Here is a 19,229-nt window from a genome sequence, read left to right as displayed (position 1 = left end):
AGAACATGAAGCTCTCGACCCGCTCCACTACAGCCCTGCATTTCTCTTGTTGTCCGCAATCAGCTGCAGGGTCTTACTGATGTTGTCCTGGCACCACACTTCCAAGTCTGACTACCTCCCTGTAGACCACATATGTCAGAGTCAAGGCCCGCGGGCCACATCCGGCCCGCGAGAAGGTTTTTTACGGCCCCTGGGATGATCTTGATTTATTATTAGAACCGGCCCGCAGACCGCAGCAAGCCGGCAGCCCGCAGATCTTTTACACGCACCAATACTACATTTCCCACAATGCAACGGTGACGCACCGAGCAGTAGGCTGCTTCATTTCAATATTTATTGGCACAGCAGTCGTCAGCATCATAGTAAAATTAACTTTCAGATACCCATCAAAAATGGCAAAACGGAAGCGTTGTGCGGTAAAGCCTTGAAAATGGAGCATGTAATGAGCATCATCACGCGCACAGTTAACTTTATCAGAGCCAAAGGTTTGAATCACCGCCAGTTCAAGGCATTTCTGACGGAGTTAGAAACGGAGCATGGTGATTTGCCTTATCACACAGAGGTGCGATGGCTAAGCCAGGGAAAGGTGCTTCAAAGATGTTTCGAGCTTCGTGAGGAGATTTGTCTGTTCTTGGACAGCAAAGGGAAAGACACAACACAACTCCGAGACGAAATGTTTCTGTGTGAAATGGCTTTTCTGTGTGACATTACGAGTCATCTGAATGCAATGAACTTGCAGCTGCAGGGTCGGGATCATGTCATCTCTGATATGTACAGTACAGTGAAGGCATTTAAAACCAAACTGACTCTGTGGGAGACGCAGATGCGGAAAGAAAATTTGAGCCACTTTCCCAGCTGCCAGACCATGAAAGAGAAGCTCTCTACCAGTGCGTTCCCGAGCGCACAGTTGGCTGATAAAATAGGTATGCTTGCCGCTGACTTTCGACGCCGATTTGCTGACTTTGAAGCACAAAAAAGCAGGTTGGAACTGCTCGGTAACCCATTTGCTGTTGACGTGGAAAGCTCACCACCAAACCTCCAAATGGAGTTGATTGACCTCCAATGCAATGATGCACTGAGGGCAAAATATGCGGCAGTGGGTGCTGCGGAGTTCGCCCGTTTCCTCCCCGACACAATGCCCCAGCTGCGCATCCAGGCTGCTCAAACGTTGTCTATGTTTGGCAGCACATACCTGTGTGAACAACTTTTTCTTTGATGAACCTGAACAAAACATCACACAGAAGTCGACTTACTGCTGAACACCTCCACTCAATTCTGAGGATTTCCTCAGCTCAGAGCCTTACCCCGAACATTGATGAACTTGTGGAAAAGATGGGACACCACCAAGTATCACCCTCAACCTCAAACAAGTGAACATTACTGTGCAATCACATATTTAGAGTTTTTACTCAGTTCAAGTTTAAAAGTTAAAGTTTAATATTTGTTTTCACTGCATGTTACTTCTCCTTAAACAAAGTGTTGTTTTTGATTAATAGATTTTTGCACTTTATTTTATTGTATTTCAATCCAATTATATTTTAAAAATATTTCAGTTGAGTGGATGATAGAAAATTGCTATTATTGTTTTTTTCTTTGAAGTAAATTTAGCCCACTTTTGCTAAAATAGAAAATATAGGCTACTGATGGTGCCTTGAATACCGGTTTCTTTCATTTAATGTTCATGTTATGGGGATTTTTATATAAAGGAAATTTGTCTTTTGTGTCTGTTGAAAATTAAAGATTACTGACAGAGCCATAAGAAAATATTGCTTTATTTATCTGATCATATTGGAATATATTTGTTAGGTTTTCAGTAGGTTCAATTAGGTTCACTAGACTATATGCGTCATTTAAAAATTTTTCAATGAACATTCGAACAGTCCGGCCCTCGGCTTGTAGCTAAATTTTTTATTTGGCCCTCCGTCCATTTGACTTTGACACCCCTGCTGTAGACGGTTTCATGATCAGTGATCAGGCCTACCACTGCCGTGTCATCAGCAAAGTTGATGGTGTTGGAGTTGTGCGTGGCCACACAATCGTGGGTGAACAGGGAGCACAGGAGGGGACTAAGCACCCACCTCCTACCCTCAACAACTGGGGCTGGCCCGTCAGGTAGTCCAGGATCCAGTTACAGAGGGAGGTGTTTAATCCCAGGGTCCCGAGCTTGGTGATGATGTTGGAGGGGACTATGGTGTTGAACGCTGAGCTTTAGTCTATAAACAGCACTCACAAATACTGAACAAAAATATAAATGCAACATGTAAAGTGTTGGTCCCATGTTTTATCTATTTAATAGTCTGATGGTATTGAGATAAAAGCCGTTTTTCAGTCTCTCGGTCCCAGCTTTGCTATACCTGTACTGACCTCGCCTTCTGGATGGTAGCAGGGCGAACAGGCTGTGGCTTGGGTGGCTGAGGTCCTTGATGATCTTCTTGGCCTTCCTGGTACACCAGGTCCAGTAGATGTTGTGGAGGGCAGGCAGTTTGCCACCAGTGATGAGTGGGCAGACCACACCACCCTCTGGAGAGTCCTGCGGTTGCAGATGGTGCAATTGCCGTACCAGGTGGTGACACAGTCCGATAGGATACTCTGTGATGCATCTGTAAAATTTGTGGGTTTTAGGGGCCAAGACAAATTTCTTCAGCCTTCCTCACCACACTGCCGGTGTAGGTGGACCATTACAGATTGTCAGTGATGTGTATGCCAAGGAACTTTTCACAGGGACCCAATGATAAGCTTGGAGGGTACTATGGAGTTGAAGGCTGAGCTGTATTAAATGAACCGCAATCTTACATAGGCAATCCTCTTGTCCAGATGAGATTGCAGTGTGATTGCATCATCAGTGGACCTATTGGGGAGGTACGCAAACTGCAGTGGGCCTAGGGTGTCGGGTAAGGTGGAGGAAATATGATCCTTAACTACCCTTTCAAAGCACTTCATGATGAAGGAAGTGAGTGCTAATGAGGCGATAGTCATTTAATTCAGTAACCTTCGCTTTCTTGGGTACAGGAACAACGGTGGACATCTTGAAGCAAGTGGGGACAGCAGGCTGGGATAGGTAGAGATTGAGCTGGTCTGTACATGCTCCGAGGACGCAGCTCGTGACGCCGTCTGGGACGGCAGCCGTGCGAAGGTTAACACACTTAAATGTCTTATGCCGGCCACGGAGAATGAGAGCTCACAGTCCTCAGGAGCGGCCCGTGTCTCCTGCACTGTGTTATCCTCAGAGGGCAAAGGTGTTTAGCTTGTCCGGGAACAAGTCGGTGTCTGCTATGTGACTGGTTTTTCCTTTGTAATCCGTGATTATCTGGAGTCCCTGCCACATACATCTCGTGTCTGAGCCGTTGAATTGTGATTCCACTTTGTCTCTATACTGACATTTTTCCTGTGTAATTGCCTGTAAACTATTGGTTTATCCATTCCCTTGTTACTACATTTCTTGCCCAAGGATCCAATTTTATTTAATTTGTGTGCGCATGTTCTGAGATTGTCCCCTGGTATTCCGTCTGGCCCGGAGGCCTTACGAGTGTTAACATGTTTAAAGGTTTTACTCACATTGTGATCTTGCTCTGTGGCCAGTCTTTTAGATCAACAGGGGATTTCATGCAGTACTCTGCTGTTTTCCTTGAGGCAAGTGTAAAAGGCATTTCACTCATATGGGAGTTCTGCCCTACCGGGCATCTCACTGCTGAATTTCCCTTTGTAATCTGTTAGTGTCTTCAAGCCCTGCCACATCCGACAAGTGTCAGAGCCGGTGTAATAGGATACCACCTTACTCCTGTATTTTTCTTTTCATGCTTGATGTCTTGGAGGTTGTAGCAGGCTTTCTTGTATGCGTCCATGTTAATGTCCCGTTCTTTGTAAGTGGTAGCTCTAACCTGTTATCCAGGGCTTTAGGTTTGGATACGTTTGTAAAGTCACTGTGGGGACAACATAGTCTCTGCACTCCTTATAGTGCATAGTCTCTGCACTCACAGGAAGCCTGTGAGTGACGTTGTAAACTCCTCCGTGCTATCAGATGAATCCCAAAACATATCCCAGTCTGTACAAACAAAACAGTCTTTTAGCCTTGCGTCTGCTTCATCGGACCAACGCCGTATTGAGCACGTCACTGGTACTTCCTGTACCAGCGTTTGTTTTTAAACAGGAAGCAGAACGATGGCGTGTGTGGTTTCTTGTTTATGGCCCCATACAGTTTGTTGAGTGACAAAGTGGTGTTGGCTTGTGGATGGATGTAGACAGCCATGACAATTATGGATGAGAACTCTTGGTAAATAATAAGGTCTGCAGCTTACCATGAGGTATTCTATATAAAGTGACTAAAAGCTTGACAGTTCCTTCACACTGGAAGCAATGCACCAATTGTTGTTTATGAAGAGGCACAGCCCTCCCCACTTGGACTTGTCCGAGGCTGGTGTCATCCAATTGTACCGCTGCATGGAGAAACCACTCAGTTTTATGTTCATAGATTGAGCCAGCCAAGTTTCTGCAAGGCATATAATATTGCAGTTATTCAAGTCCCTCTGATAGGAGACTCTTGAACGAAGCTCATCCATCTTATTCTTGAGTGACTGGACATTTGCCAATAAAATGGAGGGGAGTTCCAGTCGATCTTCTCTACGTCTCAGTCTCACAAGGATACCAGCCTGCCTACGCCTGTGGCGTTTTGGTAGCCCATGAAACAAAGGAATAGCATCCTGTGTGAACAAGGGAACAGCGGAGTCTGAGTTGAAGTCAGATTTGAAGTCGAAATCGAGGATAGTAACTGTCGATACGACGTCCAAAAGTTCTTGGCGGTCATATGTGACAATAGTATCAACTTTCTGTACAAAAAACGTAAAGATAAACATTCTTTAAAAGTCTCTAAATAGCATTCGCGTTGAAAATAGTAAGATGTAGGACTTCAGTAAGTGCAATCTGTGCCATTTAAAGGCCTCGTGTAGTCAACATTTTTACTGTGTTTGTACTGTCATTTTTACTGTGTTTCATATACATTTCCACACTGAGATTGGAATGATAATGTGAAATTGTGAAAATTATGATAATGCCCTTTTAATTTAAGAGCTGTTCGAAAAGACCACCTGAAATTTCAGCCTGTTTTGGTGGAATGGAGTTTAGGCCTTCCATGGTGACATCACTATGCAGTAAACAAGTTAGACCAATAAGAAAGAGAATTCCAAAGCTCTCTGGCAACAGCAGCTAATTTTCCCCTCCCCACTCAGACCACCCCCAGACAATCGTAGCAAAAGTTCTTGCTTGAGAAATTACCCTTTGCTAAGAAGCCATTTGTTTAATACTTTTGACCGTTTTCATTGATAACAATCACAGTAAGGTAATTAATTACACAGAAAGTATTTGATATTGAGATAAAAACGGCTGCATTGGACCTTTAACACTTACCAGACACCGCCATGCTGTCGCTGATCCATGCAATGGAGAAGATCCAGTCATTATGGCCATCCTGAAAAATAGAGAACCCTCCCATGAAAAATAAATAAATGTTTTCATTGTATTCCAGGAATTGTATGACAGGGTCCAACATTTACTTTTTTCCCCTCACTGGTCCGCCAGGCTAGTTGGCCAAAAATCTAATAGCACAAACATAATTTCTACTGGCCAAGACATTGGGTGGTTTATAAATACATTCGTTGACATGCTTGTTTCATTCAGCTAGTAATAGGCTACATTTAGTTATTATGGTATATTAAAAAGCTGTGTAATATAATTTAGCAATGTAAGACATTACTCTATTTTTAAATAATTGTTGTATTAATTGGATTAACATTCGTCTCTAAAGTATGTCATTTTAAAATAGGATGTTTCCGCTTTTAAGACAAGGGCTTTTCAAAAGCGATATCTGGCTAAAGTACACATTTTTTTCTGGATCAAAAATGGGTTAGGTGGTGGGTGTGGCAATGAGCACAGTTGGACCAGCAAAATGTGAGAACATTTTAGAGGGCCCCATCTTGGCAGTGTAGAGAAATTGTAACATGTTAAGCCAATTCCTGCAATTCTACATAAATTTGCCTTGGAGCTGAGAGAAAATGTTGCCGTTTTAAAAAGAGTTCCTGGCAATTCTATGCATTTTGCCATGGTGTTATTTTGCTCAGACATAAAATACAGCTAAATGTATTATTTTTTTAATTTTAAATTCTCCCTGAATGTCTAACATTTATTTTGGTGAATGCTAGTTTTCAAAGATTATATTATTTAAAAACATAGGTCCATTATCTTTTCGGCATACTTTATATCTGGTTTTAGTCGTTTAAGTTTACACTGAAAACGTTTGTCCATCCAGAAAATTTTATATATATTTATTTTTTTACGTTGTTTGGACGTTGGCCCAGCCAAGGATTACAATGGCAGAAGAATCAATGCAATAGTCTCACCAAGAAGAATGCTAGGTGTCTTTTTTGTAGCTTATTTTTGCAGACTATCAACAGCATCAATTATTTTATTTTTGTAAATCACTTTCCCTAAAATAAATAAGCTCAGCGAGTGGATTGATGAGCGCTTTTTATTTATTTTTTACTCTGGACAGCTTGCTTATGCCTTGTGAATGCATCAACTCATGTAATGCTCAAGAAGGTGACTCGCGAGGAGTGTGGTTGAATAAACAGCCAATCATATTGCTCAAATACAAGAGTTGTCCGTATTTAGTCTTCAATGGTTTTCATTGGCAGACTGCGACAGAGCAGGTAAACGTTGAACGCCAAAATGTGGTGAGAAATCACTGGCACAATCGGGCCAGTGACTGACAAGATGGACTGCCCCAACATGTTTTTACTGGCCCCGGGCCAGCGGGCCATTGTTAATGTCAGACCCTGTATAATCAGACTTTCTTTTAGGCTGTCTCAGCCACCACTCACATCTCCCACGCAGACGGGGTCCAGGGTGGGCAGACGGTAGACAGCCAGGCTGTTGGGATTGTCTCCGCCCGTGGCCAGTAGAGTGCCTGAGGGGTTAAGCTCGATGGCGTGGATCCCACAGCCTTGCTGATCCAGCCCGGACACTGAGCCACTTCCGAGGAAGGGGGCCCCCATTGTCCCCCCAACACCCCCGGAGCCACCTCCTTGGCCCTGCCGGTCCTTCAGCATGGGGATGCGTGTAATCTTCCCTGTCAGAACATCTGCCACAAATAGCTGTGGATAGGAGGAAAGAAACCTTTCATTAGAGAAATAACACACAGTCTGGAATCATGTCCTTTTTATTCATAATAGGTCAGTTCAAGGTACTCCAGTTTACAGGAAATGTTTTTAAAGTTTTTCCTTCTTGAAAGAAGAAAAAAAAGAGTAAAGTAAGAGGGCAGTCCCTCACCGTATTGCACTTGGTTCCACACACCACCTGGCGGTGATTGAGCCACTGTGAGGCGAACACCTTGTTGAGGCGGCCCAGGGAGAACTCCCGCTCCTTCAGGATGCCCGGGAGGCGGCCTGCAGCAAAGCCCCGCAAGCTACGCTGGAGACGCCACTCATGCTGCTGCTGAGGCCGGATCTCACGGCCCTGGAGTGCGTACACCACCGAGCGCAGACTACGCCACCACTGCTGGGCATGCCGGGACGAGGAAGACACGCGTGCCCGCTTGTATGCAGACTGGCACCAGCCCACCTGACAGAGGAGAGAAAAAGAAAGGTTAACAATGCTTAAATGAGATGAAAACCATGTAAATCAAGTACAGTAGCTAGATTTCCATCCAATTGGCGACAGATTTTTATCCACATTTTTTTCCGACCAGTGGTATGTTTCCACCAAATGGGTTAGTTGGGGATTAAAATCAGTGCGAACTCTAGAGAACTGTTTCGGGTGGCAATCATGCGGACGCCTTAAGATGACGATTTTTTAAAACAGAGGAGACTGATTAGTTGCATTACTTCAGAGAATACAAACATCTTCCATAGCGAGCAAGAGACAGGGAGGGGAGGGGCACAGTAAAGGCAGGTCGGCCAACAGGCAGACAGCCAAAACTGTGAATTAGGCCTATCTATCGGCAATCAAAAACAGGAATCAATGTCTTGGCTTGTGGGGTCTAGAAACTTCAGTAAAGCAGAGCCTTTCATCAATAAATAGGTTAGGATATTGAGATGAGCGAGATGCAACACTTATTTGCGCATGTGCATGAGTTCAAATCAAGCTGTTCAGTGTGGTACCCAGGGTACCAAAACAGTGGAGAAGTTGTGGAAATTGACCCACTATTACTTTCTGAATCTATGTTTAAAAATGTAAAAATATATAATTTGCATACAGATTAAGGATCACGATTCAGTTTTTTTTTATTTATTTTTAAATGATGTTCACACCCCTACTGGGAACTCTGAAATAAACAAGCTCCGACTGGGAAAAATATTTTTGAATGGTCATCCAACTAGGAATTTCAAATTGGAAACTCGGCATGATCCTAGAGCTCGGACTTCTCAGACCTGAAGGTTACTGACTTCACGATTTTTCCCAGTCTGAGCTCGTTTTCTTCAGAGTTCACAGCTGTCTTGAACACACCAATAGGCCCAAGCTCAGCTGTCAGAAGACGATCAGGGAAGAGGAAGAAATTAGGCTCCAGCCTAGGTTAGGTTAATTTTTAATATATTTAAAAAATAAATAAAAAATCTACTTAATGCGGTACATTTACCCTCTGTGCCTTCTCGCGTTTAAAAAAAAACAGAACCCTATCCCTCTGCCCAGTCTTAATCCCTCCTTACAATCATGACCCCCTCCCTCCCGCTGCACTCTGTCCCTTCCATGCACAGTACACTCATCCCCTTGAGGCTATGGTCATCACTCCCAGCCCACTGACCCAGATACAAGGAGCCAACTAGGTCAGGATCTAAGCGCACACACACATTCAGAGACACTTTATAAAAAGGCAGGATCCGTACACACACAAACCAAGATTTTATTTTAATGGCTTTTTAAAAACATTGGTCGGCCAAATTCTCCGGGAGAAGAAAAAATAAAATCCATTGCAAAAGAATGCCTTTTTATTAATTGATGGAAATACCAGTTGATATGCTCCAACTTAAAAGGCAATTATATTTCATAAGCTAGTAAATCCTTAAGCTGCCTGGAAATAAGTGTATGGTGTGTGTTTCTATTTTTACTAACGCAAAATACTTGAGGTCCTTGTAAGGGAAAAATTGGCGACGCTTGTTTGGACTTTCCCCATTTCCAGTGTGCCCGCTGAGAGGGGATTCTTTCTCCAAAACAGAGTAAAGTAATGAGGCTGATACGCATCGCAAATAGCTCCAAGGAGTTGGATAGTTTTGACTGCCCAACAGTAGCAGCAACTTTGAGAAGGCCAAGGTCTGCCGCAAACGCTAGTAAATTAGAGGCAAATTGTGTTTGTCGGGCTCAGTCCTAGCAGTTCTGCTGCCGCCCTAGGCAATATCCACATATGCCACCTGAGTGTCATGTATCCAATAAACAACATTTACTATAATCATCTAGTAGAACTGTTAAAAAAATAAAAAAAAGAGTGCGATATCATCTGAGCTTTGGAAACAAGTGCTTTCATAAATGCATGGCGAGGGCCTCGTTTCACAGGAGCATTGTAAAATAATCTCTCTCATTTAATGAACCAGCCTTATTCAATTATGTAAATAAGCAAAATTAATTATGACTGTCTAAAATCAGTTTTACCAGTTCTTTATTTTGTGGTCGCCTAAATTGGCCTATTTCCACTGCTGTGGTGCTGAATCGCAGCGGGAATGGGTGTGGGGAGGCCTGCAATGGTGTTCGTAAACAGGCATGTTTTGTTATTTTTTAGGCCTAATTAAAATGTTCATGCCTAGGCTAAATTATAGTTAGAAGCCTAAGTTGTATTTGAAAACAGCTGTGTTTTATTAATTAAAAATGTTCATACAAATAGCCTGTAAGACAGGAGTTCACAAATATACAAATATATTTTGAAGGTACTGTGTAGGCGACTCGCTCTTCTGGGTTAAATGTTTCTTTAAAAAAATAAAAATAAGATATTAATTTATGATTTATAGCAGGGATGAAGGCACAACTTTTCAATAAAACCTGTCATGTTGGTATAGATCATTCTACTTTATTATTACAACTTTTAAGGCTAATTTCTACTCTGGTTAAAATGAATTACAATAATCTAAATGTGATTGAGCACCGTGAGTGGACCCCCAAATGCTTTATGCACCCAATGTATATGCATGTCCGGTAAATTGCAACGAAAAAAAGTGCCTCAAAAGCGAGAGGAAAATGTTATGGATGTGACAGGGTCCCAAAACACAGACAGCAAATGACACTGCACTACATTTCAAATTTACAACATTTTAGGAATTTCATTCCAGATCATGAATGACAGATGTTTAATTTCAAATATTAAATGTTATTATCAATCACTTGAGTAACAGAATAAACAAACAAGAACTCAAACTCAATTCCAAAAGTTTTTTTATAAGCTCATGGCTTTGTATTCTCTCTCATCCTTTAATCTGCCAGCACAGGCTCTATGAAATGGAACCTCCTCCCCGTTGTCCACAAAAGAACCCAGGGTGTGGACAACTTGACCTGCAGCCACCCAAACCTCGTCTTCCTTGGCTGGTAAGATGTATTTAGGGGCTGCAGGTAGCCTAGTGGTTAGAGTGTTAAGCCAGTAACCGAAAGGTTGCTGGATCGAATCCCTGAGCTGACAATGTAAAAATCTATCATCCTGGCCCTGAACAAGGCAGTTAACCCACTGTTCCCTGGTAGGCCGTCATTGGAAATAAGAATTATTTATTATATTTAAATCCTGTGTGGTTGGTTTCTCCTCAAGAACTGCATTTCAACAGCATGAGTCCATTTTTTTGTTAACAATCCCACAAACTGCATGTACTGTATATACACAGAGTATACCATAATCCATGTCTCAATTGTCTCAAGGCTTAAAAATCCTTCTTTAACCTTTCTCCTCTTCGCTCATCTACACTGGTTTGAAGTCCATTTAACAAGTTACATCAATAAGGGATCAAGGCTGTCACCTGGTCAGTGTGTCATGGAAATAGCTGGTGTTAATGTTTTGTAGACTCAGTGTGTACCTCTAGACTAACTATAGACTCAGGGATTGATACACCCATTTCATTCCCTTGTTTATTTGAGCTAGATGGACTCATTCCTCACTCATCCCTAATCACCTCTACTAGAGGTCAACCGATTAATCGGAATGGACGAATAATTAGGGTGATTTCAAGTTTTCATAACAATCGAAAATCTGTATTTTTGGGCGCCGATTTCCGATTATTTATTTATTTAAATATTTTTATACCTTTTATTTAACTAGGCAAGTCAGTTAAGAACACATTCTTATTTTCAATGACTGCCTAGGAACTGTGGGTTAACTGCCTTGTTCAGGGGCAGAATGACAGATTTTCACCTTGTCAGCCCAGGGGTTTCAATCTTGCAACCGCACAGATAACTAGTCCAACGCTCTAACCATTGTACTCCACGAGTGGCCTGCCTGTTACGCAAATGCAGCAGAAGCCAAGGTAAATTGCTAGCTAGCATTAAACTTATCTTATAAAAAACAATCATAATCACTAGTTATAACTACTAATCCAGTTTAGCAGGCAATATTAACCAGGTGAAATTGTGTAATTTCTCTTGCGTTCATTGCACGCAGAGTCAGGGTATATGCAACCAATTGGGCTGCCTGGCTCATTGCGAACTAATTTGCCAGAATTGTACGTAATTATGACATACATTGAAGGTTGTGCAATGTAACAAGAATATTTAGACTTAGGGATACCACCCATTAGATAAAATACCGAACGATTCCGTATTTCACTGAAATAAAAGTTGTTTTCGAAATGATCGTTTCCGGATTCGATCAAATTAATGAGCAACGGCTCTTATTTCTGCGTGCTATTATGTCATGACTAAGTCTGATTTGATAGAGCAGTTTGACTGAGCAGCAGCAGGCCCGTAAACATTCATTCAAACAGCACTTTCGTGCGTTTTGCCAGCAGCTCTTCGCAAGCACAGCGCTGTTTATGACGTCAAGCCTATCAGCCTAATGGCTGGTGTAACCAATGTGAAATGGCTAGCTAGTTAGCTGGGTGCGCGCTAATACTGTATCAAACGTCACTCACTTTTAGATTTGGAGTAGTTATTCCCCTTGCGCTGCAAGGGCCGCGGCTTTTGTGGAGCGATGGGTAACGATGCTTCGAATGTGGCTGTCGATGTGTTCCTGGTTCGAGCCCAGGTAGGGGCGAGGAGGGGGACAGAAGCTATACTGTTACACTGGCAATACTATAGTGCCTATAAGAACATCCAATAGTCAAAGGTATATGAAATACAAATGTTATAGAGAGAAATAGTCCTATAAATACTATATTAACTTCAACCTAAAACCTCTTACCTTGGAATATTGAAGTCTCATGTTAAAAGGAACCACCAACTTTCATATGTTTTCATGTTCTGAGCAAGGAACTTAAACGTTAGCACATATTACCTTATCCAACATTTTTTTTGCATTATTTTAACCAAATTGAACATTGTTCCATTATTTATTTGAGGCTATTGATTTTGATGTTTTATATTCAGTTAAAATAAGTGGTAATTAAGTATTATTGTAATTGTCATTATAAAAAATTTAAAAAAATTTAAAAAATGGTTTCGGCTTTTTGGTCCCCCAATAAATCGGTATCGGCGTTGAAAAATCATAATCGGCCGACCTCTAATCTCTACTGTACATATGTCAATGTCTTTCCTACCGTATGAAGGGTTAAACTTCATTTTCATGATGTGAAATGGTAAATAATAATAATAATTTCACACAGGTTTTGCACTTTCATAGACATTTTTGTCAGATTGTATATCACCTCAGACTTGACAGCTGCAGTTCACAAGCACTGGCAGGTCAGACTACACCGATACATACCAATATTGTCACTGGGGGTATCCGTACTTACTCAAGGAAATACAAACTCAACATGACCGGTGAACATGTATGGATTTTTAAGACCTTAATCATGTTTTGAAAATAATAACTTTTTTATTCCATGCAATGCTCCAGTTAGCAGAACACACGATTGCAGTTCATATGAGAACGTGAAATAGATCACCCGAAATAGATCACACAGATAAAAAAAATTGCCTGTTAACACTTCGGTGGCAGTAGGAAGGGTATGATCATGACCATTATCATGATCATGTTACACAGTGATGCTGACGAATGATTACTGACAAAGAGAGAAAGGTGATATAATTGGTTTCCTAAGTCCTTGATGAAAGTTAAGTTTGCATAGAAAGTCTGCATACAAATCAAATTTTATTGGTCACATACACATGGTTAGCAGATGTTAATGCGAGTGTAGCAAAATGCTTATGCTTCTAGTTCCGACAATGCAGTAATAACCAACAAGTAATCTAACTAACAATTTCAACTACTGTCTTATACACACAAGTGTAAGGGGATAAAGAATATGTACATAAAGATATATGAATGAGTGATGGTACAGAGCAGCATAGGCAAGATACAGTAGATGGTATCGAGTACAGTATATACATATGAGATGAGTATGTAAACAAAGTGGCATAGTTAAAGTGGCTAGTGATACATGTATTACATAAAGATGCAGTAGATGATATAGAGTACAGTATATACGTATACATATGAGATGAATAATGTAGGGCATGTAAACATTATATTAGGTAGCATTGTTTAAAGTGGCTAGTGATATATTTTACATCATTTCCCATCAATTCCCATTATTAAAATGGCTGGAGTTGAGTCAGTGTGTTGGCAGCAGCCACTCAATGTTAGTGGTGGCTGTTTAACAGTCTGATGGCCTTGAGATAGAAGCTGTTTTTCAGTCACAGCTTTGATGCACCTGTACTGACCTCGCCTTCTGGATGATAGCGGGGTGAACAGGCAGTGGCTCGGGTGGCCTTCCTGTAACATCGGGTGGTGTCGGTGTCCTGGAGGGCAGGTAGTTTGCCCCCGGTGATGCGTTGTGCAGACCTCACTACCCTCTGGAGAGCCCTACGGTTGTGGGCGGAGCAGTTGCCGTACCAGGCGGTGATACAGCCCGCCAGGATGCTCTCGATGGTGCATCTGTAGAAGTTTGTGAGTGCTTTTGGTGACAAGCCGAATTTCTTCAGCCTCCTGAGGTTGAAGAGGCGCTGCTGCGCCATCTTCACGATGCTGTCTGTGTGGGTGGACCAATTCAGTTTGTCTGATGTGTATGCCGAGAAACTTAAAACTTACTACCCTCTCCACTACTGTTCCATCGATGTGGATAGGGGGGTGTTCCCTCTGCTGTTTCCTGAAGTCCACAATCATCTCCTTAGTTTTGTTGACGTTGAGTGTGAGGTTATTTTCCTGACACCACACTCCGAGGGCCCTCCCTGTAGGCCGTCTCGTTGTTGTTGGTAATCAAGCCTACCACTGTTGTGTCGTCCGCAAACTTGATGATTGAGTTGGAGGCGTGCGTGGCCACGCAGTCGTGGATGAACAGGGAGTACAGGAGAGGGCTCAGAACTCACCCTTGTGGGGCCCCAGTGTTGAGGATCAGCGGGGTGGAGATGTTACCTACCCTCATCACCTGGGGACGGCCTGTCAGGAAGTCCAGTACCCAGTTGCACAGGGCGGGGTCGAGACCCTGGGTCTTGAGCTTTGACGAACTTGGAGGGTACTACGGTGTTAAATGCCGAGCTGTAGTCGATGAACAGCATTCTCACATAGGTATTCCTCTTGTCCAGATGGGTTAGGGCAGTGTGCAGTGTGGTTGAGATTGCATCGTCTGTGGACCTATTTGGGCGGTAAGCAAATTGGAGTGGGTCTAGGGTGTCAGGTAGGGTGGAGGTGATATGGTCCTTGACAAGTCTCTCAAAGCACTTCATGATGACGGAAGTGAGTGCTACAGGGAGAAAGTCGTTTAGCTCAGTTACCTTAGCTTTCTTGGGAACAGGAACAATGGTGGCCCTCTTGAAGCATGTGGGAACAGCAGACTGAGATAGGGATTGATTGAATATGTCTGTAAACACACCAGCCAGCTGGTCTGCGCATGCTCTGAGGGCGCGGCTGGGGTTGCCGTCTGGGCCTGCAGCCTTGCGAGGGTTAACACGTTTAAATGTTTTACTCACCTCGGCTGCAGTGAAGGAGAGTCCGCATGTTTTCGTTGCAGGCCGTGTCAGTGGCACTGTATTGTCCTCAAAGCGGGCAAAAAAGTTATTTAGTCTGCCTGGGAGCAAGACGTCCTGGTCTGTGACTGGGCTGGATTTCTTCCTGTAGTCCGTGATTGACTGTAGACCCTGCCACATACCTCGTGTCTGAGCCGTTGAATTGAGATTCTACTTTGTCTCTATACTGACGCTTAGCTTGTTTGATTGCCTTGCGGAGGGAATAGCTGCACTGTTTGTATTCGGTCATGTTTCCAGTTACCTTGCCCTGATTAAAAGCAGTGGTTCGCGCATTCAGTTTCAATCATACTCGAAACGCGTCCACAATAACTTTTATTTACCCCTTTTTCTCCCCAATTTCGTGGTATCCAATTGTTAGTAGCTACTATCTTGTCTCATCGCTACAACTCCCGTACGGGCACGGGAGAGAAGAAGGTTGAAAGTCATGCGTCCTCCGATACACAACCCAACCAAGCCGGGCTGCTTCTTAACACAGGGCGCATCCAACCCTGGTACGGAAGACAGAGGCCACAAATGGTGTAATTGAGAAATTGAGTATTTGGCTGGTTTGGCTTCCAGAGCAAATTCGCCCTTTAAAGCCACTGAGTCAGTCCCAAATAAAATGTAACTTTTGTTGTTGTTGTCTGCTTTAATATACACTACATGACCAAAAGTATGTGGACACCTGCTCATTGAACATCACAGTCCAAAATCATGGGCATTAATATGGAGTTGGTGGAAGGTTTTCCATTAAATGTTAGAACATTGCTGCGGGGACTTGCTTCCAATCAGTCACGAGCGTTAGTGAGGTTGGATACTGATGTTAGGCGATTAGGCCTGGCTTGCAGTCGGCGTTCCAATAACGACAGAGCAGGGAAAAAATGGTTTATAGTATTTTTTTAAATAAATTAGCAAAAATGTCTCACAATTACAAGTTAAATAGCCCTTGATGTTTTTTTGCGACTGCACTTGAAGAAACTTTCAAAGTTCTTGAAATGTTCCTCATTGACTGACCTTAATGTAATGGCCTGTCATTTTCTCTGCTTATTTGAGCTGCTCTTGCCAAAACCCGATAAAAGGTGTGCATCAATTTAACCTTTTGTTTTTTGCCAATACTTTCTTGCCGCTATGAAAGATAAGTTCCTTGTGCTTCGAAAACCGCACCATAAGCAATGCGCGCTAATGTTCAGACAGAGCACAGCGGCCCTTAAAGCTGCAATATGTACATTTTCAGGCCAAATTAACTTAGAAATTAGTTATAGATCTGTGACACATGGAAAGCAAGTCTAAGAAATGGTAGATCTGTACTATGGGCGCTATTTCTATGCTTCCAGTTTTTGCGTCTTGTTCACTTGCTTCAAAGCAGCTCAAAATACAATATCTTTGGATATGGAAAAGATGGTACAATGATTCCCTACACTATACATGCTTGTTTTGTCACAAACTGAAATGAGAATTTTTGCAACCAGGATATTTTTTTGCATAGTGCAGCTTTAACAAAACCCATCCCCTACAAAAAGATGCCTTCCTCACGTGTGTAATGTAATATAACCAAGTCATGATCAAGGGCTAGAAAATACCCCCCCCCCCCTTCTGGCTAGAAACTTGTTGCAGGTGTAGAAAATCACTGTTTTTACAACTTTGAATTATACCTTGTGATGTCACAGAGAAGCCTTTTTTAGTGTGTTGGAGATTATGAAAATGAAGTTTAAAAGTGCTGGAATTGCCCTTTAACATTACCTACCTAATAATACCTAACAACCTAGTCCAGTCGAATAGGATATAAGTTAGCTAACTAACTACAATAATTACTATTATTTTACACTACTCAGATTTACTCTGGTATATCTCTATTGAATGACATGAAATCATATTTTTTCACCGTCCCCTACAACCCAATAAATAGTTAATCCAATGCATAATTGCCTAATGTGGCACTGGTAGGCCTAACGTTGGGCCTAACCAACGTCACAAGTCTAAATGTATTGTTAAAAACAAGTTAGGGAAACTGTCAATGTAATGAAATAAAAAACAAAGGAGGGACAGTCAAAGGAAATCGTGAATGAGAATGCGAATTTACGTTAGCTAACTCGCCAGTGTGCTAGCTAGCTGTTACATTATTGGCTAACAAGGTAATTTAACAAGTTCCGGTAGCTACCTAGCCGTCTATGAAGCTACAGCTATTTTATTACATTTTCAAAAACAAATTGTGCCTTTTAGAAAGCTTGATGCCACGCAGCATTAGCTAACGTCATAGAGTCAAACATTCAACGCAAAATGGTAACATTCGTTAGCTTATCAGGCTAACCAAGGTTTGCCTGAATCGCCACCGTTTTTGCCTACCTGTTGTTGGTCCTTGGACTCCCCTGCCTTCCTTTTCCTGTTAACTGTTTTTCTCGCCATAATCTGACACACACAAGCCTCTCACCCACATGGAGGGCAATACTGACGCTAGGTACTGGGTCATATAATGGCGATTAGCTATTTTGTTGTCTGGCTCTGACTGTAGCAGCATGCGGCGGGGAAGGAAGATCACATAGGGTGATGTTGACGAGCTAACGTTAGTCTACCCTCCGGGTTCCAAAACTAAAACTATAGCTACGCGCGTAGGTTAGCTTTTAACCGAATAAAATGTTCTTAAGTGGAGGCTAAATGTAAGGCTCTCCTCCATCTCTCTTTTTACATGTTCTCCATCCTTCTTTCTTTCTTTCTTTCTTTACAAATAGCGTCACCAACCGTAACAATATTGTGCCGCGCGCAACTGCAGTACAATTCAACAGCAACAAAAACGTCGAACGTGCACGTACGCTAAAGCGTGCGCGTTCACAAACCAGTTGTAATTTACGTCATACTTACGCTTCGGAACTCTTCACGTGCATTAGTCAAATCACGCAGGCAATCTACTCCGGTTGCCGATTTCATAGCAGTCAGAGCCTACAAAGCAGGTTTGAGGAGTTAGTGAGGTAACTAGTCAACTCTTAGTTCGACTCAACTCAGGATAACCACTCATTATATTGAGAACATTCTGTTTTTGTAATTTTTTAAAATTGAATTTAACAATGTTAACTGGACAAATCAGTTAAGAACAACTTCTTATTTACAATGACAGCCTACCGAAATGTCTCCTGGGTGGGGGCTGGGATTACAAATATAGGACAAAACACACAACACAACAAGAGACACAAGATTCTCTCGTCTGATGAAAACAATATTGAACTCGTTGGCCTGAATGCCAAACGTCATGTCTGGAGGAAACCTGGCACCATCCCTACAGTGAAGCATGGTGGTGGTAGCATCATGCTGTGGGGATGTTTTTCAGCGGCAGGGACCGAGAGACAAGTCAGGATCAAGGAAAAGATAAACGGAGCATAGTACAGAGAAATCCTTGATGAAAACCTGCTGCTTCCTGACAGGCCGCCCCCAGTCCCCTCCGCTCAGTCTCTTCCTGTTCTCCCTGTTCATTCATGACTGCACGGCCAGACATGACTCCAACATCATTAAGTTTGCCGATGACACAACAGTCATAGGCCTGATCACCGACAACGACAAGACGGCCTATAGGGAGGAGGTCAGAGACCTGGTCGTGTGGTGCCAGGACAACAACCTCTTATTCAACATGATAAAGACACATGAGATGATTGTGGACTACAGGAAAAGGAGGACCAGGCATGCCCCTATTATCTTCTACAGGGCTATAGTGAAGCAAGTTGAGAGCTTACAGTTCCTTGATGTTCACATCACCAACAAACTAGCATGGTCCAAGACAGCCGTGAAGAGGACACGACAAAGCCTATTCCCCCTCAGGAGGCTGAAAAGATTTGGCATATGTCCTCAGATCCTCAAAAGGTTCTACAGCTGCACCATCGAGAGCATCCAGACTGGTCGCATCACAAGGCACTACAGAGGATAGTGTGTACGGCCCAGTACATCACTGGGGCCAAGCTTCCTGCCATCCAGGACCCCTATACCAGGTTGTGTCAGGCCCTAAAAATTGTCAAAGACTCCAGCCACCCTAGTCATAGACTGTTCTTTCTGCTACCGCACGGCAAGTGGTACCGGAGCGCCAAGTCTAGGTCCAAGAGGCTTCTAAACAGCTTCTACCCCCAAGCCATAAT

At 42.7% G+C, this 19,229-nt stretch overlaps 1 protein-coding gene across 4 annotated transcripts in view; it reads right to left on the bottom strand.

Moving 5' to 3' along the window:
• LOC135539649 (DDB1- and CUL4-associated factor 12-like) overlaps positions 1-17,910 on the bottom strand; it is a 31,999-nt gene extending 14,089 nt beyond the window's left edge. For all 4 annotated transcript variants that reach the window (XM_064965666.1, XM_064965667.1, XM_064965668.1 and 1 more), the window contains exons 1-4: positions 17,458-17,910; positions 7,318-7,608; positions 6,870-7,142; positions 5,401-5,461 (exon numbers count right to left, since the gene is read on the bottom strand). In XM_064965666.1, the coding sequence (XP_064821738.1) occupies positions 5,401-5,461; positions 6,870-7,142; positions 7,318-7,608; positions 17,458-17,517 (685 nt within the window). In that variant the 5' untranslated portion in view covers positions 17,518-17,910. The remainder of the gene's footprint in view (positions 1-5,400; positions 5,462-6,869; positions 7,143-7,317; positions 7,609-17,457) is intronic.
• Positions 17,911-19,229: the final 1,319 nt, after the last annotated feature.

The sequence above is a fragment of the Oncorhynchus masou genome, chromosome 5 (genome assembly GCF_036934945.1).
Source record: "Oncorhynchus masou masou isolate Uvic2021 chromosome 5, UVic_Omas_1.1, whole genome shotgun sequence".
NCBI classification, from domain to species: Eukaryota; Metazoa; Chordata; class Actinopteri; order Salmoniformes; family Salmonidae; genus Oncorhynchus; species Oncorhynchus masou.
The sequence above is the reverse complement of the archived record's forward strand: the minus strand, read 5'-3'. Positions and strand labels throughout refer to the sequence as shown.